Source organism: Peromyscus maniculatus, chromosome 20 (assembly GCF_049852395.1).
Source record: "Peromyscus maniculatus bairdii isolate BWxNUB_F1_BW_parent chromosome 20, HU_Pman_BW_mat_3.1, whole genome shotgun sequence".
NCBI classification, from domain to species: domain Eukaryota; kingdom Metazoa; phylum Chordata; class Mammalia; order Rodentia; family Cricetidae; genus Peromyscus; species Peromyscus maniculatus.
In genome coordinates, this window is record NC_134871.1 from 28043802 (window position 1) to 28070081 (window position 26280).

Consider the following 26280-nt stretch of genomic DNA (forward strand, 5'->3'; position numbering starts at 1 on the left):
AAGGGAGGAAGAAGAGGGCTGTGGAGGTTGGAGATTCTGGAAACACATTTTCTAACAGAGGGTGGGTGGAGAGCAGACGCAGCACAGCAGAATGGAAGTGACATCATAGAATCACATGACAGGCATGTGCTCAGGGGCAGAGCGCTTGCTTAGCATGCAGAAGGCAGTGGGTTCAATTCCTAGCAACATATACCTATGAGAATAACGAAATATAACAAATAGGTATTTTTCCTTAGGTGTTTATTTAAAATAAATTAGTTTCTTTAAGTTGAGCACAGTAGCTACAATTATTGTTGACTCAACATTTTGGTTATTCAAGCAGAAAACAACGCAACTGTGAGGTGACTTCCCTTGTTTTTGCTGAATCTGAAGTGGCTTTTTCACACTTTTACTTCTTCATTTACACATTTCCCCTAAGAAACCATCACAGCCTTCTCCCAGGTCCCAGCTAGACAGAATTCTCTCTCTCTCTCTCTCTCTCTCTCTCTCTCTCTCTCTCTCTCTCTCTCTCTCTCTCTCTCTCTCTCCTCTGCTCTCCTCCCCTCCTCTCCTCTTCTCCCTCCTCTCTCCCCATCTCTCGAAGTCTATTTAGTGGAAGCTAAAGTGTGCTGCTTAAGAAGAATCTCAGTGCCCTGTAAACAAAGGAATTCCAAGTGCAGACGCTTCAGGAAGCAGCACAAAATTATGGAATGCTGAAAGTGAGAGATACCGCAGAGATCCTTTGTAGTGACTGGAGTTAAAAACAGGTCAGACCGGAATAGCCCGAATGAGCTCTTAAGGCTGTTCTTAGCATTTCTTTCCCAACCCAAATCTTTATATAGAGCAGCTGGCAACTTTTCGGCAATCCCTGTGAACCTATCTGACAGAAGCCCATGCAGTCACCGCATACACGTTGGGGTCCTTCAGCTGTGCCTATCCTTCTCTATTCCATGAACAGTTTCTAAGGGTCGGTCAGTTGCTGGGCTCTTAATTCCCGCACTGCTCACAGTACTGGGGAGAGGGAAATCATGACTCCCCCACACACACACACACACACATACATGTGGACCATTTTAGACCTTCCACATGCGAGAAGTGGGATTGCCAAGGGCGACGGTCACTTTGGGCTAACCGATGGCTCCTCTTTCTCCGTGCACTTGGACAAACATTTGCTATGCGCACAGTAGATCCCGGAGGCAAAGGAGATGATCTCATCCTTGCGCTGGCAGGTGTGGACACCGGGGAGGGAGGGAGACGCGGCAGCCAGGCCGGGCCCGACCGCACCTGCGCGCCCGCCCGCCGCGGGAGCCAGGTGCCCGCGCCCTGTCGCCCGGTCGCCCGGTCGCCCGGCAGGAAGTGGCTGCGGCTGCGGGGGAGCGGCGGGGCGGGGAGCGCGGAGCCGGTCCTCATGGCGGCGCGGGTGCCCGCGGGCCCCGCGGACGACGCCGGGGCCGTCCTGGACGAGCTGTCTCGGAACTTCACGTACTGGGCGCCGGGCCCGGGCAACGGCTCGCTGTCGAGCGCCTGGTACCGCAGAAACCAGGTAAGGCCGCCGCCCGCGCGCGCACCAGGGCGCGGCGCCCGCCAGCTCGGCGCAGGCCCCGCGGAGGCGCCAGGCCTGGGCGCCCTCCTGCCAGCTCTCCGCGCGCGCGACCGCGGCCGTGCGAGTGGGCAGAGCCGGTGAGTGAGTGACGCCGCCACACGTTCACCTCCCTCCCCTCCCCACTCCGCGGAGCCCCAGATCCCCAGGCTGCTCCGGGCCTCACTCGTGGGCCTCTGGGCCCCCAGAAACCTCGCCTGCCTCCCCTTCGGCAAGGATCTGAGTGGATTTCTACTTATTTTCACCCCAGGTTCCTTTCACGGTTTTAAAAAAAGTGACACCTTTCTCAGAAGCAGACACTCATTACGGGCCTCCCAATGTCAACTCTGTGCAGAGTTGTGTCTCCAAGGTCTCGGCGTTGCCCTTCGTGCGAAAAACATTGATATTCTCAGGCTGCAGTTCTTCATCGCTTGCCCCTTGGGAAAACAACATCGTCAGCCTAAACAACACGGGTTTACGCTGGAGATTTTATATATAAATACATATTTATATTTATATATGAGCATCAAAGGGGATTCAGGTGCCCATTTATTTTTGGATGGCCCCAAGATCAGGGAGAGGAAAGACGCTGTCCTCAGCCCTGCCCCTAGCAATCTTTATATTCAAGTGGGCCAAGTGAGCTATCAGAGGGTAGGCTTCAGGCTTCCAGTTTTCCTAAGCCTGTTACTCTGTTCTTGTGCATTAGCAAAGCCATGGATCTTTTTCTTTTACAAGAATACATCCATAAAATTTTGTTACTATTTTCCTAAGTGGGAGATTTTAATCACTAATCAAAGGGTTAGTTTCCTTTTATGCTAGAAAAGTATCTTGAATGTTAGTTTCTGATTTGTATAAAAAAATAAGCTTAGTCCACCTTATTAATTTTGCTTTAAGTCTGTTTCATCATAAAAAAGATAATAAAATGGGGAAGGAGGCTTGCTCGGAGACCGATCCCATTTTTCCTTGCTTCCACCCACAGAATTACAAAGAACAGACTTTCTTCTCATGGAGACTCCTCAGTATCTGTTATGCTTGCAATAGACACAGTTCCAATGAAAGTTTAAGGACGAATGATCTGCTCTTGGTAAAATATTAGAGCGTAGATGTAACCAACCATGGCATCTTCAAAACAGGAAAGCCATGTTTTCACAGAGAGAACTTATGCGGTCATTAGTTTTCTTTAACATTTCCTGGAATTCTTGATTGTCTTGGCTCTCCCAGGCACAGATTATCATGTGACATAAATGTTTGCAGGGTATAACTTGCCCTTGATAGTACACAGTTGTACAAGTCAGGAAGGGTGTATCCAGAGTATGCTAATTGAACTGCTAAACTGACGTCTCCACTCTTGTTGGATTGAGAGAAGACTACGCCATCTTTTCCCTTGAGTGTGCAGAGTTGGGCCATCTTACAAGCCATAATATTTTATCTTTTTGCTTGCTGCTGAAAGGATAATTACTTTTGTTTCAAGGAAAGTGAAAATTGAATTTTAAAATTTACTCAACAAACATTTTATCGAGTGCCACTAGTGCTGTCTAGGACAAAGTAAATGGAATCTAGCCTTTCCTTTTTGACACTAACCGAATAAAGAGATGGCTGAATTGGGAGTGAGCTCCAAAAAACACACACACACACACACAGAGAGAGAGAGAGAGAGAGAGAGAGAGAGAGAGAGAGAGAGAGAGAGAGAGAGAGAGAGAGAGAGGTGAGATCTGGCTAGAACTGGCTGCTTGAGGTTTCCCTCGGTTTTGCCACATCTGAAATACTTGCAGTTTCTGTTTGTTGGTTGCCCAGCTAGCCCTCTGGTTACAGTGATTGCCATCAGGTGTTGCCAATTAGCCTTCCTGTACTGAGAAGTACTGATGCCCTGAAGTGCTTTCCTGTGACAGTGCCCACTTAGAAGGGGTGGTGTCTGAGACAGATGTAAGAATGCCTGGAGCAGAAAGTCTGGGAAGTGTCCTGAGACGTCACTGCTGTTAGGAGATTGAGAGCCTGCCCCACTGGAAAAAAAAAAAAAAAGTGCCCTGTTACTGAAGTTCAGAAGTGGTGAGTTGTGTCAGCTGGTCTATGTTGTGTTCACACATTTTCAGCACAAAAGGCTAATGTTCCTGAGATGTTTAGAGGGCTCACTGTGTGTACAAAGCACTGTGGGGATATTCGTTGTGCTCCAAGACCCAAACATTTCTTTCAGGAATGTTATTAGGTGGCTAGGAAGGTGTATGTAACTCCCAAACAGGGATATGTGGTATCGTGTGAGTGCTATAAAAGCCTGTGGAAGTCTAGAGCCAGGTAGCCAGGTCAGGGATGCGGTGGTGGAGAATGATGTCTCAGTTGGACACTTAGAATGGGTGGGACTTTGTGGTAGGAATGTACAGGTGTGGGACATTTCAGAAAGGGAAGCCCTGGGAACAAGGAACAGCTGTGCTTTTTAGAACTTTTGAGGCCTAGAGTCTGGTCCAATGGATGTGGTAGTTGTGGGAAATGGAGACTGTAAGGTGGGAATAGGGTTTAGGACCTTGGATCTGGTCCTGGATTGCCTTAAAGGAGGAGTAAGGAAGTTAAGGTTTTATCTAGCAGAGAGTCAGGAGCCACTGAAGTCTTTTGAGCAAACACTGCAAAAGTCAAAGCAAATTCAAATTTAAAACATCTAAATTAGGCTAACAGGAGGTAGAGGCCTCAGACTGGCCAGATGTGGACTAAATCTGGTGATGTGTCATGTTTGACCTTCAGAGAAGTTTTAAAATGTTTAATACATTGCCAACATTTAAAGATGAGATTAGCTGGGGCTGGAGAGATGGCTCAGCAGTTAAAAGCATTCACTGCTCTTAGAGAGGACATACTGGGTCCAGTTCCCAGCAGCTGCAGAATGGCTCCCAACCTCCTGCCTGTAACTTTAGTTCCAAAGATTGGAGAGTTTAAAAAATGAGACTAAAATGGTTCTTAAGGTTAAAACTATACCTTAGTTTGATGTCTACTATTTAAAAGTCATATTTAAAATACCCATTTTCTCATACATGTAAACATTCTTCCTTTTACTTATACAAATAAAAGCCAAAGGTTTATCAAAGGTCAAAGCTGAGAACCTTTAAGAAGCCCATTTATCAAAATATAAGGATATAATTCAGATTTTTTTTTAAGTTTAAAGGAGAATTCATCTTCCATAATAGAAAGCACCTGGTTTTTTGGTCTTTTTAGTTAAGTTTTTTAATTAATTTACTTTTATGTGCACCAGTGTTTTGCATGGTTGTTGGGCCCCCTGGGATAGCAGCCAGCCTCCCTTTCTGTTACAATTTGAAGATATTAAATTGTCTGGACTATTACATTCCTATGAAGTTATTGATGCATAATAAATTGCATTTAAATGGTGACATGTTGTTATTTAAATTGGGAATTAAGGTTGTGTTTTAAGGAATAAATTTTTAAAATAAAATTGCTATAAAATTTCAAGTTTCCGCCATCTCCTTAAGCATTAGAAGTTTACACTCGGTCCTGAGGACATAGGCATGGGCAAAGCACTGCTCATGCAAACAGAGGAGTTAGGGTCCCAGAACCCATGCCAGTGCTTGGTGGTCCTGATGGTCCTGCAATTCCAGCACTCTGAAGGTTCTGATGGCCTCCTGCAATTCCAGCACTCTGGGTTCTGATGGTCCTGCAATTCCAGCACTCTGGAGGTCCTGATGGTCCTGCAATTCCAGCACTCTGGAGGTCCTGATGGTCCTGTAGTTCCAGCACTCTGGAGGTGCTGATGGTCCTGTAATTTCAGCACTCTGGAGGTGCTCGTGGTCCTGTAATTCCAGCACTCTGGAGGTCCTGATGGTCCTGCAATTCCAGCACTGTGTAGTCTGAGAGTCCTTAGAGCAAGTGAGATGAGACTAGCTAAACCAGCAAGTTCTAAGCTTGAGCAAGACACCCTGAATCCATATATAAGGTGGAAAGTAGTCAAGAAAGGCATGCAGCATCAACTTCTGGCCCCTACACGAACAACACACACACACACACACACACACACACACACACACACACACACACTCACGTTCCCACCCTGGCCGGCTCTTTGCTCTCTGCTTCTTTCAGGGGCTGACAATGTAACCAGTGCTGACATCTGGTTTCCAGCCAGTGTTAAAGCCAGCTGCTTTGATGGTGTTAACCAGTTGATTGCACTTGAGTGAACCTTCATCTCCCAGACCTGTTTCCTTGTTTGGGGTCTTCAGATCCCAGTCCTACTGTGTGTTAAATAAAGAACAGCCTGGGAAGATGGAGTGGACAGGAGAGGAGGAAGGTGGGAAGAGCAGCAAAGGAGGGCGTGGATTTTAGGTCCTCACATTCATAGATTGCTAAAATTCACAAGGACACAGTTAAAAGGGTATACGATGAATAGGATGAAAATTCAGAATTTCTAATGTCCTAAAGTTATTTGAACTTTAGAGTCCCAATGACTTGAATTTTTGAAGTCAACATATTTCAACTTGTCAAGGAAGAGGCAAAGTTGGAGAGACAGGCATTTGTTACGTATATTTATGGTGTGACACTTTATTTACTGTGCGACACTTTGTGGCTGTTACGCCTTTGAGCCCCACAGCAAACCTGTGAGGTGCACGTTATCCTCACTGCTCACGTAAAGTGAACTTGTGTTGAACAACTTGCTCAAAGATTGTACAGTGAGCAGGCAGGCGCAGCAGCGAGCAGGCGGGCTCAGCAGCGAGCAGGCAGGCTCAGCAGCAAAGCTGTTTTCAGCAGGCGCCTAGAGGCCATTGCTAGAGATGAAGCTTGGGAAGACTGTGGTGTGAAGAGTAAACGTGAAGGGAGAGAGAGCATGGCTTGTGGCTGTCCTCAGAAGCCGTGGTGAGCTGAGCATTGCCCTCGCTGGCTCAGCTTCGCTGTCACCATCTCTTTCCTGCCAGTGGCTGCATAACTCTCCCGGGAAAGGAAAGCAGTAAGGTTTCAAACACTCGAAGGCCTGGGCAGAGACAGCTGGTCATTTCCATATCCTTCCTAAGGGAAAATTTTTTTTAATTTTGTTTGGTTTATACTTACTGATTTTTTTAAAACCTTTTTTATATATCTAATATGGCATTTTCCCTTTTTGAAGCTTTTGTTTAGGAAAAAGGAAAAAGAAAAGGAAGGACTTTTTGTTAGTCTTAATGCTCTTGTGAACTTGGCAGACCAGATGTTTGCATTTAAATCCACCTGACACCTCCCATGCCTCAGCTCATACTAATTATAATATTTTCATTGCCCAACTGCCAAATCTAGACTGTGGCAAACTTTGCCAAGTTACAGATTTACATGGCCTCCTTTCTCCAGAAATTACCTTTACAAGAGGAAGAGGGAGGGAGAAAATGTTGATTAAAATAGGATTAAAAGATATAATTCAAATGCTGAAGATACATGCCTACCTTATAGAAAGAGCCAAAAAGTGATTACCACGAAGTCAGACCAGTAGGGTTTTGTTTTGTTTGTTTGTTTGTTTGTTTGTTTGTTTGTTTTTAGCAGAGTTCGGTTACTTCTCATTTCTTTCTGAAACGTTGATGGTTGTTCACACTGGCCTCTGAGTGGGCATCCTTGTAGGGGTGGTGTTCCTAAGCTGTTCTGCCGTGGCTGTATAGGGCAAGGGTTGTTTGTTTTTAGAGCACAGCCTCTTTACTGGATGTGGTGTTGGGCTTCTTCATTTCCCTGTTTCTCGGTGTTCTCTACTGAGATGATGATGATGTGCATACCTTACAGGAGTGTTGTAAGAATAAAATAATGTGTAATTTAAAACATTAGATTTTATGCTTGGGATTTTCAATTTTTTTGTTTGTGTATGTGTTCATGTGTGTGCATATGTGTGTGCATGCATGTAGAGGCCAGAGGTTGATGTTGAGAGTCTTCCCTAGTCGATCTCAGCAGCAGCAGCAGCATTAGAAACAGGCTCTCTCACTGAATCTGGGGCTGGCCAGCGACTTCCAGGGACCCATTTGTCCCAACATTGAGTTACAGACACCTGCCACATGCTTGGCTTTCTGTGTTCCTACCCAGATCCTCCTGTTAACATGGCAAGCACTTTACCTAGGGAGCCACACGCCCTCCATCCCCCAGCTCTAGGGAGCCACACCCCCTCCATCCCCCAGCTCAGTTTTTACCTAGGGAGCCACACCCCCTCCATCCCCCAGCTCTAGGGAGCCACACCCCCTCCATCCCCCAGCTCTAGGGAGCCACACCCCCTCCATCCCCCAGCTCAGTTTTTACCTAGGGAGCCACACCCCCTCCATCCCCCAGCTCTAGGGAGCCACACCCCCTCCATCCCCCAGCTTGGGTTTTGTTAGTTTGTATTTTGTTTTCTCCTAAAGAGTGAATGTCCCTCTATTCCATTTATACCTTTAATTAACTACCTTACTTAGTTCCTTGTTCTAACTGACTTACGTTTTATGCAGAGTCAAGGTTCTTTATTGTCTGTCAGAACCACCAGAGTGTTATAATTGCCCTGGGGAGGAGGCAGGTTACCCTCCATAAGCCTTCCACTTGTTTAGGATGTTCACACCTGTACTCTGGGCCAACCTTGTCACTCTGAGCATGGCCTCCTGTCATCATTGGCACACACACACCAGGAGGTGCTGAACAATGGTCTCTAATGTAAATATATGTGTTGCTAGTCATGTACTTCATTTAGGGTTGTATTTAGTCTTGATTCCTCCAAAGACCCTGAGTGTGCTGAGTTATACCAGGCCTCTGTAAAACGAATGCCCATCAGCCTGCTGAGGCCTTGACTGATTTCCTGATCCTCCAGAACTTATGTTCTTTGCAACTCTCAATCTATTTTCTTATTTTAAGAACCTGGACCACTGGCCTAACTTCTTTAACTTTTAATAAGAGTCAGTCTCTCTTCTGGCTTTAGAACTTGCCTTCTCTACCAAGAATGCTTTGAGAGGTAAAAGGTTCAGGCAGCAAGTCATGCAAATGTAATTGGATTAAATAATAAAAGAAGTGAATCCATTTGGATGAAGTAAAAAGCTAGATAATAATTCTGAATTCCCATATGCTTTGATGCAGGATCTCTAACAATATGGTGAGCATCGAGGTTCTCACTGATTCCCACTTGTGTTCCTTAGCTGTTGGTCCCACTGCAGCAGACTCTCCTCCCTAGGCTAGACTTCTGCACTCCAGGGAAGAAAGAGTTAATGAGACAACCAGGGCTCTCATCTGCCAAGATGAGGTTCCTGCCTTATCCTGTGTCAGTCAGCAAAGCCAGAGGAGCTGGGCCTGATGTTCCTGAAGAACATGGCTCTCCTTGGGAAGGCTAGGTTCTCCATGAAACAAGGGTCCTGTGACTAAGAAAAGATATTGATTGGTTCAAGTAGAAGTTCCCACCAGGTAGGCACAAGGCCCCTGTGAACTGTCTACCTGGGCAGCCCTTGGCCCACACATTTCAGCTCATTCATATCTCCTTTCCTACACCCTAGCTCACCACAAGTTTTCCTTCCCAGGTGGTGTTCTTGTCTGTGTGGCTAGGACCTGAGAAGTAATTTCTGTAAAAAGCTTAGGCCATAAGATTCGTTTTTTTGAATTATTTTTACTAGACTGTCTCTAGGCTGACTTATTTCTAAGTTCTAGACTTATCCCCTGCCTGCCAAATACATCTAGAAAAGCCTTGTATTTTTCCTGTTGATGGAAAAATTAACGTGAGAAGCCATGTAAGCCAATGAACAATGAGGACCCAAATTAAACGATTAGTCTAGGGTGCTGAGAGCCCTCTCAGTAGGATGGCGTAGGACAGGAACAGCAACATCAGAAAACATGCGGTGTGTTCTTAAAATGTAGCTGTACTTTTGTGACATGTTTAAACTTGTATGTGGGAGAGGGAAGGAAGGGAGATAGAATGATAGATAAAATACAAGTGCTTTAGGTATACTTAAAATCACAACAACAACAACAACAACAAAACCTCTAAAAATAGCATTGCCATGTGATCCCAAAATCCCGCTTCTTGGTATTTACTCCAAAGGTTGAAATCAGGACGTTGAAGAGATGGATACCTGCACTGCCCCTCAAGTCCATGGCAACATTATTCACAATAGCCAAGTCAGGGAGCCAATGTAAGTGTCCACTGACAGATGACCAGGTGAAGAAAATGTGGTACTTATACACAGTGGACTAGTATTAAACCTTAAAAGGGAAAGAAATTCTGTCACTTTCAACAACATGGAATTAGAGAACATTATGCTCAGTGGAATAAGACAGCCACAGAAAGACAAATCCCACATGCTCTCACTTATTGTGGAATCTAAAACAATTGAACCCCTAAAGCAGAACGGTGACTGTGAAAGCTGGAGGTGGAAAGCTGGTGTCGGGGTGGCCAAAGAATACAGTCTCAGGAGGAGGAGGATTGTGAGCTCTGCTGCACAGGGGTGAATATTAACAATGTATTGCACACTTAAAATAGCAAAGAGTAAATTTCAAATTTCCTCACTATAAGAATGATTGATAAGCATGTGAAGTGATAGGTGTTAACCTTCCTTATTTAATTATTCCACTTTCCATCCAAAAATCATAACTCACTTTGGACAAATTGTAAATTCATAATAAAAATGTTAAAAGTGCTTGAACAACATTTGAAGGAGTGATCTTTGTTTATATTATCTAACTGACTACCTACAGGAAACTTCCAGAACTAATATGGTACTGTATGTGACTATGAATATGTGAGTGGGAATAGAAAGAAAATATTATTAGACACCTTTGGCTATGGCTGCCTGAGTCATAGCGGTGGGGAAATGAATAGTCCTTTGTGGTTAAGGTTCAAGCAGATACCGTGTTTTGAGCAGCTGCCCCATTCATTAAGAGAATATCTGTGATTTACGTGGAGAGCCGTTTACAAGTCTTTTGAGCCAAGTAGCAGTTACCATTAATAAGCATGGGTGTCCTCTGCATGTTGACTGTGAGGCTTGTTGAAGAATTTTGCTAGAATAGGAGCTGAAGTGGGGAAATTAATCTAGCTTTGAGGACCGGCCTTTTAGAGGCAGCAAAGAGTCTATATCAGAATGTACATGGCCTATAGAAAAGTTAAACTGCCTTAGCTTCAGAAAGATTTGGTCTGATGGATGCAAGGGTCTTAGGAGGCTTTGGCAGAGATTGGACAGTGTGAGGCAACATCATCCCTCCGCCCCCAAATTCAGGCAGAAACTCATCCAGTGGCTAGCATCTGATAGGATCAGTAGAGTTCTGTCTTCAGGGGAAGTGTGGCACTCTACTGCTGGAGTTGAAGGCAGGCATTGTTGAAACCCAGGCAGGTGTACAGGAAGGCTCTGCAGCCCAGAAGGCTCACAGCATCCAGCTTTAGGGTGGTTGTTACATTCCACCCCCTAGGCTGGGCCCGCAAAAGACAGCCTGTAGTCCTGATTCTTTACAAAGAATTACAGGGTTTGAAATCATGATTATGGATCTGGGGTGAACAGTAACAGCCTTTGTATTCAATGTGACTGTCAGGGGTTTCAGAGATCCCCTCCCCAATATCAGACAGGCTAAGTTGTTTTGTAATAGAACCCAGTTTAAGACTCCGTGAACCAGAGTCTCGCCTTTCCTCTCCTCTCTCCCGTTAGAAACATGTCAAAAGCCTCTCACAGCTGAGTACTGAATGTACTCCTTTTCCCATGAGCTGCTGGAACTTCAGTTTCTCAAAAGTGAAAACATGATGGCGTCTTAGTAAAACTAAAGCTAATCCTTAATCAAGTTCACTGTTGTTTCATGAGGAATGTACAATCGTGGAATAAATGTGTTGGCTAGTAAAAGACAAAGTATAATAGTTCTTAATTGTATGGGAAGGCAATATGTTGGGACTGTCTACCGAGGTTTTAAGGTTGATTAGAAATTGGCATGGAACTGTGTGTAGAGTAGTGATGATACACAGTGTTATGTAACCCTGACCTTTTCTGATGGTTTTTATAATCACCAGATGGATCTAACATTGTGAGACTTATTCAGAATAGGAATGTGATAACCCTATAGCATATAGCAAATGGTTATAGCATACCATTGTTAAGATAACAAATCAAAAGTCTCTTCTTCACTGGAGTTTTCTCTTTCTTCTTTTTCACATACGAGGTTATATTTTTATCCCCATTTTGGATCACTAATACTGACAATACTCCATTGTCTACAAGAGTCGAAGAGGTTAATAGTAAGAACAGTCTAACCCATCCCATAATCTAAAATGGATCACAGATTTCAGGTTGTCCTGGTATTTACTGCTGTGGATATTATTTCTGCATGACCCTGTTGCAGTTTATCTCCTTGTCGTTCCTGTTTCTGGCTTAACCCCCTGAACACCATCTCCTAATTAGTCTTCTGTTCCCCGGTCACCTGCTCACTGTCTGCCCTCTAGCTTGTCATAGTTTGAATTTCAAACGTGCCGGAAGGCTCCTGTCTGAAGGTTTGGTCCCTCTCCTGTGGCCCAATGGGGAACTGCTGGAGGAGGGTCCCAGTGCAAAAAAGTTGGGTTGTTGGGGTGTGCCCTTGATTGGGATACTGGGACCCACGCTGCTCTCCTTTCGCTTCAGGGCAGCTAGGAAGTAAACAGGTCTCTTCCAGAACATGCTCCTGGCATGTTTAAACAAGCCCCAAAACAAGGTATCATGTGACCATGGACTGAGACCTCTGAAACTATGAGGAAAATAAACTTTTCCTCCTTTGAAGTCAGTTTTCTGGAAGTTTCCACAGAGATGGAGAGAGGAGTGAGTCCTCCACCTGGCATGTTCCTGTCTGAAGTCCTTCATGTCCTTGCCTAACCTGTAGGTCAGTGGGACAGACTCCTGCCTGCCCCTCCAGTCAGCTGTGCTGGGGTTCTCTGTGGCAAGGCCCTTGGTACAGTTTGTGACACTGTGCCTGCTCTGCTCAGAATAATAACCCCTTAAAAGGAACCCATCCCCTAACCCCTGAGTCAACTGTGAATGCTGCCTCCTTTTATAGCATAAAGACTTTGCAAATGCAAAGGGAAAAAGCCCTCGAAATGGGGAGACTATCCTACATCAGTCAGTTCGTCCCCAAATGTCACTGCTCATGTCTTTAAAACAGGAAGGCACAGGGAGATTGACACAGGAGGAGAAAACAGTGTGAACACAGAGCCAGAGCCTTGGTGAGTAGCCACAGCCTAGGACTCCAGCAGCCTTAACTAGCCAGAAGGGACAATGAATGGATTCTCCTCTAGAGCCTCCAGAGGGAGCAGAACCCTCCCAACTCCTTGGTTTCATCTCAACAAAACTGATTTTGGCTTCTGGACTCTAGAACTGTGAAAGGGTAAATGTGATTGTTTTTAGTCACCCATTGGAGCAGCCTCGACCCTGACTACATGTGCAACTTAGGCGTAACCACACTGTGCTCTCTGTTCCTGTGGGCTGTAAAGAACACACGCTGTACACGCGTCACAGGTGTGCTTGTCTGTAATTGTTGCTTTCTCTGCTTCCTCCGAACATCTTGAGGGACTTTACATCCTTGAGTCCTGACATAGGGCCTAATATTTAGCAGTTGCTGGATAAATCCCAAGTAGATGTATGACTGAATGAGTTACGTCTGATGGGGCTTTCCTGAGCCTTCTGTCTCCCGTGTCTCTGATCTCTGTCGGGTCCTTTCATTTCACATCCTTTCCCTCCACATCATGTGTTTTCCTCAAGCTGTGTCTACATGTGGTTTGAAGTTGGGCAATGGTTTTATTTTTCTCCTTCACATCTTTTCTTGGTTCTACCAGCTCCCTTTTTATTTCTTTTCCTGTTATCTCCCCTTCAAACTCATAGTTTAAGTGAACCCATATTCTTAACTTCATTGAGCCTGCAAAGCAATTTTTTATTTCAGTTTGAAATATTTCAAATGCATAAAACAGTAAAAAGAAATAGTGCAATAAACACTATGTGTCCCCCACCTAGAGATTGTTTCCAGGATGAAGTATCTAATTAGTTCCTCTCTGTGTGCATAGACACAGACAACAATCGGAAACTCAGTGCACGTACAATTGTGAGTCTTTGTCTCTGTCTGCTCACAGGTGTGGGGATCTATCTCTGAGAATCCAGATGCTCTCCTGTCCTTTCCAGTTGTTTTGGAGCTGAGCTAGGTGCCTACCTATTTACCAGGCAAAATCCAAATCCACTCCAGCTCATTTCTAAGTGTTGACTGTGGGCAGGGGAGAGCAGAAAGTCATTTCTCAGACAGACCCCTTACTGCACAGACCTTTACGTCATCCCTGCAGTGATTTGTTGACCTAAATCACTTCATGTGGCTTATCATTGATATCAAAAGTACATCACATGTCCAGGTCAGGCATGTTTTACTGCTTAGAGTGGGAGACAGCATTATTACAATCAGGAGTTGACTATAATTCTTACTGTGTTCAAAATCAGCTCTGGATCTGTGGTCCTTTTCAGTCACACACTGGCTCCATATTGGTCTGATTCTGAGTAGGTTTTGAAGGCAGAGCCAAGAATATTGCTGAGTTCAAAGTCAGGGCTGGGACAGACTTTAATTCTACACATTCCTGTGTTATCACATCCCATCTCCATCTGGACAGACTGGCCCACTTAGGGAGTACAGGTCAGTAACACGAGAATACAGGTCACTGTGAAATATTTAAAGAACATTCTGGCACCAAAAAAAAAAAAAAAAAAAAAAAGAGTAGGTAATAGGATTGTTATTTCAAATAAAATTAAAACATAGTAATAGTTATCAGTGCTGATATTTTGAACTTCATTCTTGATGAATTGTTTGCTATGGCTGCCACCATCTGTTTGCCAAGACATCCTGGAAATGCCAGAAATGAATCCACAATGGCAAAAGAGCAGCACTATTAGCAGTAGGGCCTCCTCCTGTGTGCTGGCCTGACTTACAACTCCATCATTAGTGACCTTTCCTCCTAACGTTGTCTTTGCTTTATTTCCTTTTCCCTGAGATAAAGAAACAAAAATTCTGCTAATTTAAAAGAAAACGTGGAGTGCTGATTTCACTAGCCAAAAGGTTGCCTCTGGCAGTCCACTGGAAGTGACTCAGACTTAACCTGGGCTCCTTAGGCCAGAGGGAATTAGGCTGTGTGACTTTGCATAAACCACTTTTCTTTGCTGATTCTCTGATGTCTTTATAACTAGTTTCAGTAAACCAGTGAGGGCAAAGTGGGGGGGAATGGGGGGAGCCTTGGCCATCACTATTTCTCATATTAGGAAGTAGATGACATCTCAAATAAATAATGATGTAGACATATTAATAACTGGATAAAATTTTATCAGGGCCCATTTACTATAAGAAAATGAAGTTTCTGGATGCAGTTGAGGATTTCATAGTCATTAAATCACATTTCTCAGAATTAAACAGTGTCTACAGGTAGGTATTGTAAGTGACCTCTTGGCCTTGATGCTCACTAAACCAGGTTCTTCTAAATCATTGTAAGTGTGAATCCCCTCTCTCCCAAACAACTAAGCATGAGTGTTGGGGAGCCTTTAATGCTTAACAAAATACCCTAGGTCATCAACTTATGGAAGAAAAAATTGATTCTTGCTCATAGTCCTAAAAGAGCTAGTCTGGGTCGGGCAGGCCCCCTGCCTCTCGGGCGTTGTCAGGGTGATATGACAATGGTCGGTGCACATGGTGCTGCCAGCTGACCACTGCATGACTAGAAAGTAGGAGGGAGGATTGGAGGGACCAGGGCCCTACAGTCTGTTTTCAGAGTGTGCCCTCAATGACCTAAGGCCTTCCCACAAGGCCCCTCCTTCCAAAGGTCCACAGAACCCCCAAAGCTTTAGTGTGTGTCCTTTGGGAGACATTCAGCATCAAACCATGGGAGCCATTAGTGGGAAGTTCTTCTGCACTATGGTTCGAAGGTGAAATTCTCTCCACAGGCTCAGTGTCCCTAGCTAGAGCACTGTTTGGAGAGGTTGTAGGACCTTTGGTTTGCGGAGTCTGGCTGGAAGATAAAGGCCATGGGGGTAATGCTTAGACTGTCCTCTCTGCCTCCACTCCATCTGGGTCTCTGTTTCCTGCTTTGCTTGTGATTCTTGTAAGGGACTTTACCACACACTCTCAGCACAACAGGGTCACTCCCCATGCCTTCCCCCACATGATGAGCTGACTCTCTAACCTGAAGCTGTGAGGCAAAGTAAATCCACCCTCAAGTTGCTCCTGTCAGGTGTTTTGTGTATACACACACACACATACACATACACACACACACACACACACACACACACACACACACATACATACACATATACACACACATACATACATATACACACATACACACATATACACATACATACACATACACACATACATACATACACATACACACACATACACACATATGCACACATACGCACACATAAATACATACACACATACACATACATACATATGCACACATACATATATACACATACACACACATACATACGTACACACACAAAAATAAATACACTCTTACCACACATCTAGCATCACATTGTTTGGTATCTACTCAAAGGAGATGAAAACATATCTGTACAAAAACCTGTACGATGGCATTTATAGCAGCTTTTGTTCATAGCTGCTTAAAACTTGTAAGCAACAAAGATGCCCTTCAGTGGGTGCATGGATAAATAAACTTGGTACATCCAGACAGTGGGAAAGTATTCAGTACTGTAAAGCATGACCTAGTTGAGCACTGAAGGATGTGGAAGAACCGTCATTGCTATTACAGAGAGAAAAAAAGCCAATCTGAGGAGACCCACTCTGTGTCTCCATTTATATGACATTCAGGGAGGTGCAATAAGACAGTAAGAAGATGGATGTTTTCCAAGGGTTGGAATGAAATGAGCAAGCACAGCTCAAAGGAGTTTGGTATTTTGTTTTATTTTTACATTCACAACACCTTTATTACAGTTATATTGATGGTTATCTATTTTATGTTTAACTTTGTTGATCCCTCATTGGGCTTAACTTACCAATTAAACTTTGTTATAATATGTTTTCATAAGAACAGTCAGCCCTTTGAATGAATAGTTTCTGCATCCACAGGTTCAACCAACCATAAGTCAAAAATATTTTTTAAAAACCAAGTCTATACTAAATATGTATGGATTTTTTCCCTGTCATTATTCCTTAAATGTTATTGTACAACGGCTATGTGTATGCCATTTCCATTGTATTAGATATTATTGTGTTAATTTTTCCTGGCGAGAGATAAACAAAGATCCCTTCACCCCAATAGGTACCTACAGAAGATCAAAGTAACAATTCACCAAGTTCAGTTCTTGGGCTTTCTTCCAGGGACATGGATAAGAGGTTACTTATAGCCTGTGGATGATCCAAAAACAACTACATCAGTACAAAGTCCCACCACAGGAGACATCCCGTGGAAGCTGAGTCTTGGAATCCCACTTTTAATTAACACTTTGCTTCATATAGACTCTAGCGTCTATCTCTAAATATGGGGAAAGAAGGCAGAATGGAGCGGGAGCAATGGCTGGACCCAGGGGAGGTCCTGGACGCCCCGGAGTGGTGGTAACTCGATTGCTGCTCACTATTAGCACTAACTATCTCTGTTGCTCGGCTTGCTGTGTTGCCATGACTACTGAGCCACAGTCATTGCTACTCCAAGATGGCATCCTGAAGGAAAAAGCCACACTAGAACAATATCATAAGTAAACTAGACATTGTTTAAAGTTAACAGGAGGATTATGTATTATACATACATTTGGCACCCACAGAGGCCTTGGAACTAATTGCCCACAGATACAGAATTAGTTACTTTTCTTGTCACTGTGACAAAATCCCTGACATGTATCAGAGAAGAGAAAGTTTATTTAGCTTTCAGATCAGGGGATATAGTCCATCCTCCCGGGAGGCGTTACAGTGAGGTCAGCTACTGCCCTTGGTGGCAGGAGGCTGCTTGCTTATAGCTCAGCAGACCAAGAAGTAAAGAAAAGCGAATGCCAGTGCTCAGCTGGCTTGTTCCTGTTTTCCTTTTTATTCAGTTCAGGTCTCCATCCCATGGGATGGTAGCATACATGGTCAACACAGGTCTTTCCCCTCAGTTTTCTCTGGAAATATCCTCACAGACACTCAGATGTATGTCTCACTAATGCCCTAGGACTGCCTGTCTGCTTTCCTTCCTTCTGTCCTTCCTTCCTCTCTCTTAATATGTATGAATGTTTTGCATATCTATATCTATATCTATCTATCTATCTATCTATCTATCTATCTATCTATATCTATATCGATATAGATAGATATATAGATATCCATGCACATTACATGCATGCATGTCTGGTGCCCACAGAGGCCCTCTTGGATCACCTGTAAGTGGAGTTACAGATAGCTATGAGCTGCCATGTTGGTGGTGGAAATCAAACCCAGATCCTCTGGAAGAGTAGCAAGTGTTTTTAACCCCTGAGCCATTTCTTCAATCTCCTTAGGTTTGTCTTAATATAATTCAGTTGTCAATCAAAATTAACCATCACAAACCCATCTCTTGCCAATTTAACACCAATCACATCACTTTAAACTATAATATTTCACTTCTGGTCCCTAAAGTCTTATGTTCATCCCATAATGCAAAAGCATTTAGTTCACTTCTAGAAGTTTCCCAAGTCTTAACAGTTGTAACATTGTTCAAAAGCTCAAATTAAGGTCCGCTCCAAGACTCAAGGCAATCTGTGGACTGTGAGCCCCTGTGAAAGTGAAAATGCAGATTACAGACTTCCAATATACAGTGACACCGGGTAAACATTTCCCTTCCGAGAGAGGAGTGGGGCATAGAAAGGATGGGTCCGACCAGAGCAAGACTGAAGCCCAGCAAGCAGAGAGGGTTTAGATTAGTGAAACTACCCAGTAGATTCTATAATGGTGGACATGTAGTGTTATGTAAAGTGGCGTGGCTGTTGATTCTGAAAGGAGCCAACACATAATTGTCATTCTGGAAGTAGCTTTGTCAGGAGGAAGGGTCCAGACTATGATCAGGCCCAGAGTCAGACGAGCATTACAGAAGGGAAGAGTACGATACATCAGAAACAGCATAATGGATGGACCTTAAGGTGGAGAAGCCCCCTTTAAAAATGAAGGGAGCTTCCCTAAAGGAAAAGCTTAAAGAGTGAGACCCACCAGGGGCAGGATGATGGGGGAGGGCAGAGAAAAGAGCCATTTGGGCCATCTCTTGTGTAAGTTGGTAGAGAGAACTGGCAGGATGCTTTATACCACACAGTTAGGTTTGAGATAACCTATCTGACAAGAAGGATGGAGGAGCTGGGTACTGGTTAAGGTCATAAATTATGAGCATAAAATCTACAGCGCAGAAGAACTCTTAATGTCTCAGAGAGAGAGTTGAGTATGGGAGCCTAATTTCTTCAGGCTGTGATATCTGGCCTCTTAGGGTGACTTTTGCTGAAACCCAAAGAAGGTTAGCAACAACAAAAAACAACCACAACAAAAAAAAACATAAACTGTGACTTTGAATGATAATGTGTTATATTCATGAAATGTAACAGATGTACCATTTGGTTTTGTGGAGAGTGTTGATGATGGGGGAAATATACACGTTACTGAAGTAGGGGGCACATAGGAGAGCTTGGTGGCTTCTGCTCTTTGTGAACCTAAAACTTCTAAAAATAAATTTTATTTAAAAAGTAATTGCAATGACTAATTAAAGGATACACAAGCCAAGCAGAACTAGACAATGTCCTATCATAGTAACCAGCAGCACATAAAATAGCAGAGAACAGATTGCAGTTAAAATAAGTACAAGCTTCAATAATGCTACAGAGGAGAGAATATTGATGAAGTTTAGAATGTGTGTCAAGAGCACATGATGACTTTGTGGAGAAACCGGATTACTCAGACATTGCCACTCTGGAAAGCAGTCTGGCAGTTCCTGGCCAAGCTAAAAATGGACTCACCACACAACCCAGCAATTACATTTTTGGGCATTTATCCCAGAAAAATTAAGACTTATTTTCATGAAGAATTTATACACGAACATTCATAGCAGCTTTATTTATAACAGCTCTAAACTGGAAACTATACAAACGTCATTCAACAAGTGAATGGTTAAACACACTGATGCGCACTCAACAATTAAAAGGAGTGAGCTATTGATACAACGTCCTTGGGCAAAACTTGACATTATGTTCAATGAACAAAAGTCAATTTCAAAAGTAGACATACTTCATGATTCCTCTTGTATAACATTTGTGAAATATGTTAAAATGGGGAATGGATTCGTGGTTGCTGTGGGGGAGGCAGAGGCAGGAGAAAGGCTTGGAACTGATGAGCATTTCCACCATGGTGGTTACAGAACCCACAAGTAAGTGCAAACATAACTGATAAAGGGCCAATTTATTGGTGCTGGATATTTTATTCTAGTTGTGTGAGATGTTACATGGCTGCCTGTAGAATTCTTTGCAACTTACTATATGAATCTACAATTATTTCAAGAAGAATTTTTAGTTTGTTATTATTGCTAAAGGAGTGAAATAAGACTGGGATGTAAGCTTGGTGAGCAGAGCGCCTGCCTGTGTGGTGAGCAGAGTGTCTGCCTGTGTGGTGAGCAGAGTGTCTGCCTGTGTGGTGGTGAGCAGAGTGTCTGCCTGTGTGGTGAGCAGAGTGTCTGCCTGTGTGGTGGTGAGCAGAGTGCCTGCCTGTGTGGTGAGCAGAGTGTCTGCCTGTGTGGTGGTGAGCAGAGTGTCTGCCTGTGTGGTGAGCAGAGTGCCTGCCTGTGTGGTAGTGAGCAGAGCGTCTGCCTGTGTGGTGGTGAGCAGAGTGCCTGCCTGTGTGGTGGTGAGCAGAGTGCCTGCCTGTGTGCACAAAGCCTTGGATCCTGTCCTCACTGTCACACAACTGAGTGTGGTGGTGCACTACTGCACTGCCAGCACCTAGGAGGTGGAGGAAGGTCACCACCAGCTGCATTGTGAGTTCAAGGCCAGCCAGGTTTACATAAGACCTTGTCTCAAAAAGGGAGGTGAGGAAGAGAATTAGGAACTTCCTGATCAGAAGAGTAATGAGAAAAGAGGAAAAACTCAGCCAAGATATAATTTCAGTTACATTAAAGGAATAAGTTTAAGAGATCTGCTCTATAACATGGTGACTATTGCTAGTCATATAGTGTGTTATTGAAAAAAAGAATGGATACAAAGCAAGTTCCAGGGAAGGCGCAAAGCTACACAGAGAAACCCTGTCTTGAAAAGCCAAAAAAAAAAAAAAAAAAAAAAAAGAATGGGTGGAGACTGTCCTCACCACCAAGATGTATGTATGTTTTTCATATGTTAATTAAGTAGATTGGTTGACTTTACAGTTTGCATACATATTCAAAGCATATTTTACACAACAGATACAAATAAGTCTGTCAGCTTATAGTTTTAAAGAATGATACAAAAGTATTGAAAGTGAAGTAATGGTGGAGATGGAAATATCAGAAGAAAGTAGCTGTAGTCTTTTAATGTCAGCTAAAACAGACTGCAAGGAAAAGTTCAGTACACAATAATAGAAAGAATAATTAAGTGGGAAGATGAAACAACCCTGAGCTACACCTAGCAATGGAGCCTTAACATATGTAAAGTAAAACTCAGTAGATTTTAAAGGAAAAGATAAATTCATGCTGGTGGTGGATTTTTAATAATAATCCCTTGGCAACTGATAGTAAGGGCTTGAGCACAAGATTAATGGAAATAGATAGGGTAGACTTTTTTAAGTCTCATAAAGCAAATGCCAGTTCACACCACAGCATATTTCCTGACCACAGCTCTATAAATCAGAAATTAGTAGCTGAAGGGGTTAAACTCTCCCACTTTTTTTTTTTTTTTTTTTGGTTTTTCGAGACAGGGTTTCTCTGTGTAGCTTTGCGCCTTTCCTGGAACTCACTTGGTAGCCCAGGCTGGCCTCGAACTCACAGAGATCCACCTGCCTCTGCCTCCCGAGTGCTGGGATTAAAGGCGTGCGCCACCACCGCCCGGCTAAACTCTCCCACTTTTACAACTGAATTTAGGTTTTGGTTCTCTGAGAGGAGCAAACAGGTGTCTCTCCCAACAAAGGGCCATTTACCAACAAATCACATTCAGGGCCAAGGGAGAGAACACAAACAAGGCCATCAGCCCCACAGAGTCTCAAGGACAAGTCCTAAAACCCGCCTCTGGGTCATGTCAGGACTTGCCCAAGCTTGTACAAATATACCCAAAGATAAAACCTCAGCCAATTAAAAGTATACTAATGTAACTTGCTTAACCAGTGATGTTTAAGATGACCTCACTGTCCCCGAAACTCCCCTCAGCTGTGCTCAAAAGGAGCCTACATGCTTCTCTTAGGGTTGTCACCATTTTGTACAGGTGAATGACCTCACATATGCTGGTGTAGTAAATAAACGCTCTTGATGATTGCATACGTGAATGGTGGTCTTTTGTGGGATGACCAACAGACCCTAATAGTAACAACACGGTAAGTAACAGCCCATTCAGTTAAAAAAATTTAAACATGTTTCTTAAAAATATAAGGCTCAGGTAAACCTCATAATCAGAAAAAAATAGAATGGAATGATGGCAGTGAGTGGACAGAACTATGCAGAAGCTAAAACTGGGAGGGAAGTGTGCTGCTGTGCCTTCATGTCTTCCTAGATGAGGAGGAAGAGGAAAGGCTATTAAAATCCAAATGTAGATGAAAAGGTAAAAACAATAAACAAATATAACTTAAATCTAGGAATGAAATACATTAATTTCACCTTCAGAAAGAAAAGTCTTCTGGTCCAGCCAATAGCTCAGTGGGTAAGAGCACCTGCTGCCAAGCCTGATGACCTGAGCTCATTCCCTGGGTCCCACATGGCGGAGGAAGAGAACTGACCCCACAGGTTGTCTTCTGGCCTCCTCATGCATGTCATGACCTGTATGTATGTGTACATACCAGTAGATAACTGCATAAAAAATAAATATTTAAAATTTTAATAAAAGTCTTCAATGTCTTAGAGGGAGAAAAGACAGAAACATCTGTAATATTTTATGTCTTTGAACAATAATACATAACGTGTACACATAAATTATATCACAATTTTATTGAAATATAATTCACACACCATATAATTTGGCAATATCAAATGGACAATCCATTGATGACTTAGCATATTTGTCAAGTTGTAAAACAATCCTATAGTCATCTTCAGGAAATTCTGTCACCTTACAAAGAATCCCCCCATTGCTGTCAAAGCTCCCTGGTTCCCCTCCTTAAGCCAACCACTGAAACAAATGAAGTCATGGGACACATGATCTTTCAAACTGGATCCTTCCATGTAGCACATACTTTTCCAAATTCATCTGCTCTAAAGTGTGTTTTAGTAGTCTTTATGGCTGTGTAGTGCCTCATTGAATAATCACACCACATTTTGTTCATTGGGTCATTTCCACTTTTGACTATTATGAGTAATGCTACAATGGGGATTTCTACATGTTTTTGAGTAAAAATTTTCTGCATTTCTCTTACTCTAACAAATGGAAATTTCATTTTTTGAAAAGTTAACAAAGTGTGTTCCAAAGTGGTTGTATCATTTTTGCCTTCCTTCCAGTAGTATGTAAAGGTCCTCGTTTATCTCATCCTTGCCAATGCTTGTTATTGTCTCATTTTTGTTTGTGGCCATCTTCCCTGGTGTGCAGTGGTATAGCACTGTGGTTTTGATTTGTAGTCTTCTCTGGAAAAACCCGCTCCACTCTTGTGCATGTATTGCCTTATTGGATTGTAGGGGTTTTTAATGCAGTGTCCTGGATATCAAGCCCCACTAGATAAGGATTCATAAATATTCCTTCTGTTCTGCTGTTTGCCTCTTCAGTATGTTGACAAAGTTATCTGAGGAACAGGAGGTTCTGATGTGAGCTTGGCCTATATCTCTGAAGAAGTGTTTGCCTAGCAGATGACAGAAAAACAGGGATGGCCACCAGCACCACAAAAACCAACAATAAAAGGTTTTTATCTTGATGAAGTCCAACCTGTATATATATATTTTTTATCATATGAGATTTTGGTGTCACATACAAGAAACCCTTGCCAAATCTGGCCACCAATTTTAAAACCACCCAGCCTGGTGTCTTTTGAATGGTTCTTTAAACGATTTAAAGGATTTTAGAGTCAGCAATTTACTTTTATAGCTATGGAAGATTTTCATAATTATCCATTCAATGCTAACTTTCTTTTGATTCTTTGTTTTCCTAATTATTGCCAAATGCATTAAACTGTAAGTAAGAATCATGGAAATAGTGCATTGTACTGTGACACAAGCATTCTCCATGAGCAACAGTGAGCAAAATTACCACCCAGTGCCTTTATTAAGAACAAAACCTTAACTGACTAGACACCATATTATATATCAACTGTAAAATGAGTTTTCAACTTTGCTGCTTCATTTTTTAAATACAAAATTTTACTTTGGCTTGGCTAATAGAACTCTAAAACCTCAAAGACACTTTACTTCTGAAAAGGAGGTCTTGTGGTTGTGCTGTTCACTTGAAATTCACATAGCTCTTTCTTTGGAATTTGAACCTAGCTGGAAGTTACATTCTGTAGACTAAGAGAAGCTCTCTGTACCATTGCTAGTTTATACTTAGGAATTTTACACATTTGTGGCTGGATGAGAGTATCAAGTACATCTGTATGTGTGTGAGTGTGCATGTAGTATATGCACGCTTATGTTTGTGTGCAAATACACATGCATATATGTGCATGTGCACATGGAGACCAGAGGTTGACCTTGGATGTCTTCCTCAAGGGCTGTGTGTGTGTGTGTGTGTGTGTGTGTGTGTGTGTGTGTGTGTGTGTCTGTGTGTGTCTGTGTGTATGTGTGTCTGTGTCTGTGTGTGTGAGTGCGCGCGTGCGCGCATGCGCGCGCAGGAGTGCAGGGGCCACTGTGAATGTATGGAAGACAAAGGACAACTTTGGGGAGTTTGTTCTTGCCTTCTACCTTTCTGAAGCAGGGTCCCTCTTGTTGATTCTGCCTTGTAGCTCGCTCTAGACTAGCTTGCTCTAAATTAGCCGGCCCACGAGCTTCTGGTCAGTTCTCCTGCCCCCACTGCTCACCTCAGGGTGGGAGTGCCGGAAGTACGAACACAAACCACTGCTTCTGCTTTTTATATGGTTCCAGAGATTGAACTCACACCGTCAGGTGTGAATCGTCAGCACTTACATCCACTGAGCTCTCTCCCCGACCCTCCACATTATGGTTTGTGAGAGGATGTCTTACTGAACCTGGGGTTTACCTGATTTGGCTGGACTGGCTGGCCGGTAAGCTCCAGGCCCCACCTGTCTCTACCCCCAGTTCCGGGGTTACGGACATGCACCACTACCCTAACTTTATATGGGTGCTGGAGTCAGAACTCAAGTCCTCATGTTGCACAGAAATTACTTTACCCATGGAGCCATCTCAACAGCCCACAAAGAATCATTTTAAAATTATCAAATAATTCACCATCTATCTATGGTAAACATTTGGGCAGAACTTTTTTAACCTTCATGGTTCTTATTTAAACTGTTACATACTTTTCAAGTATTTACTAATCACCCAACTTTGAGGAGTAGATTATTTAGAATACTCAGTGGAAACATAAGACTTGGTTCTTCTGTCTCAGAGAATTTGCCTTTTCCTTGTAGAGCCTGATGGCACACATGAGGATATTAAAGAAGAAATAGAATTTGCCGTGAAGGGTCTGAGTTAAGGTTCTGAGATGCTCTAGACCGCCACAGGCCAGGAGGGTAAAGTCTAATTGGAGAGAACTGATGGGGAACAGGAGCACTGGATGAATCCAGTGCTCCACCCACCTGAGGGTGCGTGTGCCACTTACCGGAAGTAGAGCAGTGCGTTTGAACAGCTGAATGGCTCAGGTGAGGGCAGTGTGGGGGCTGGCAGAGCTGGCATTGGTGATGTAGTCAACTTCCGAGACCCCAGGAGATGGAGATCAGAGGAGTACTGGGGATGCAGTCTGTCTAGTGGGACACTTTAGAGGTAAAGGCTCTGGAAAACATCTTCCTCCTTTTTCCTGAGGCCAGGAAGGTGAACTAACTTGTCAAGGATCAGAGAACAGCAGATCTATGATTTCCCTTTGAATCCTGTGATCTTTTTCATACCACAGTTCTTCTGGGTATATTAAGAGAAAACAAAATGAACAGAACAGCTAAGTCAGAAGCATCTCCATGGGCAGTAAGACCCTGATGGCTGTTTACTGAATGGGGCAGACAAATGCCTAGGAAATTGAGTAAAGGACTCAGTTATTTCTTTTCCAAGAGAGGATCTCACTATGTAGCTCAGGCTAGCCTTAGGACCCTCTTGCCTGCGCCTCCCACCTCTGCCTCCTTAGTGCTTGGGTTACAGGCATGAGCTACCTGGCTATGACTTAACAATTATTTCTAATTTTATTCGTGGTGTGTGTGTGTGTGTGTGTGTGTGTGTGTGTGTGTGTGTGTGTGTGTACATGAGAGCATGCATGGACAGCATGTGTGTGGAGGTCAAAGGACAACTTTCAGAAGTCAGATCTCTCTTTTCGCTGTGGGTTCTCTGGATCAAAGCCAGATTGTTGAGATGACCAGGACATGCTCTCACCCACTGAGCCACCTCACTGACCCTGACCGAGTCATTTCCAAAATCCAGTATTTGGTTACTTTCTCACTTTATTTAAATGTTATTCCCAGGGTAGGTTTGGAAAATGTAGGTGAAGCAGAGCCGAGCAGATGAGTAAGTCAGTTAATACAGCAGCATACCACCACCACCACCACCACCACCA

At 43.4% G+C, this 26280-nt stretch overlaps 1 protein-coding gene across 3 annotated transcripts in view; it reads left to right on the plus strand.

Annotated features, from left to right (window-relative positions):
* Positions 1–1077: 1077 nt before the first annotated feature.
* The window catches only part of Nipal2 (NIPA like domain containing 2), a 90667-nt gene continuing 65464 nt past the window's right edge, over positions 1078–26280 (plus strand). Inside the window, exon 1 of one of the 3 annotated variants that reach the window (XM_042264842.2) lies at positions 1078–1208. In XM_042264842.2, the coding sequence (XP_042120776.2) occupies positions 1185–1208 (24 nt within the window). In that variant the 5' untranslated portion in view covers positions 1078–1184. Of the gene's footprint in view, positions 1209–1308; positions 1523–26280 lie in introns of those variants that run through there. The other 2 variants (XM_076555925.1, XM_076555923.1) reach the window with 2 other exon arrangements.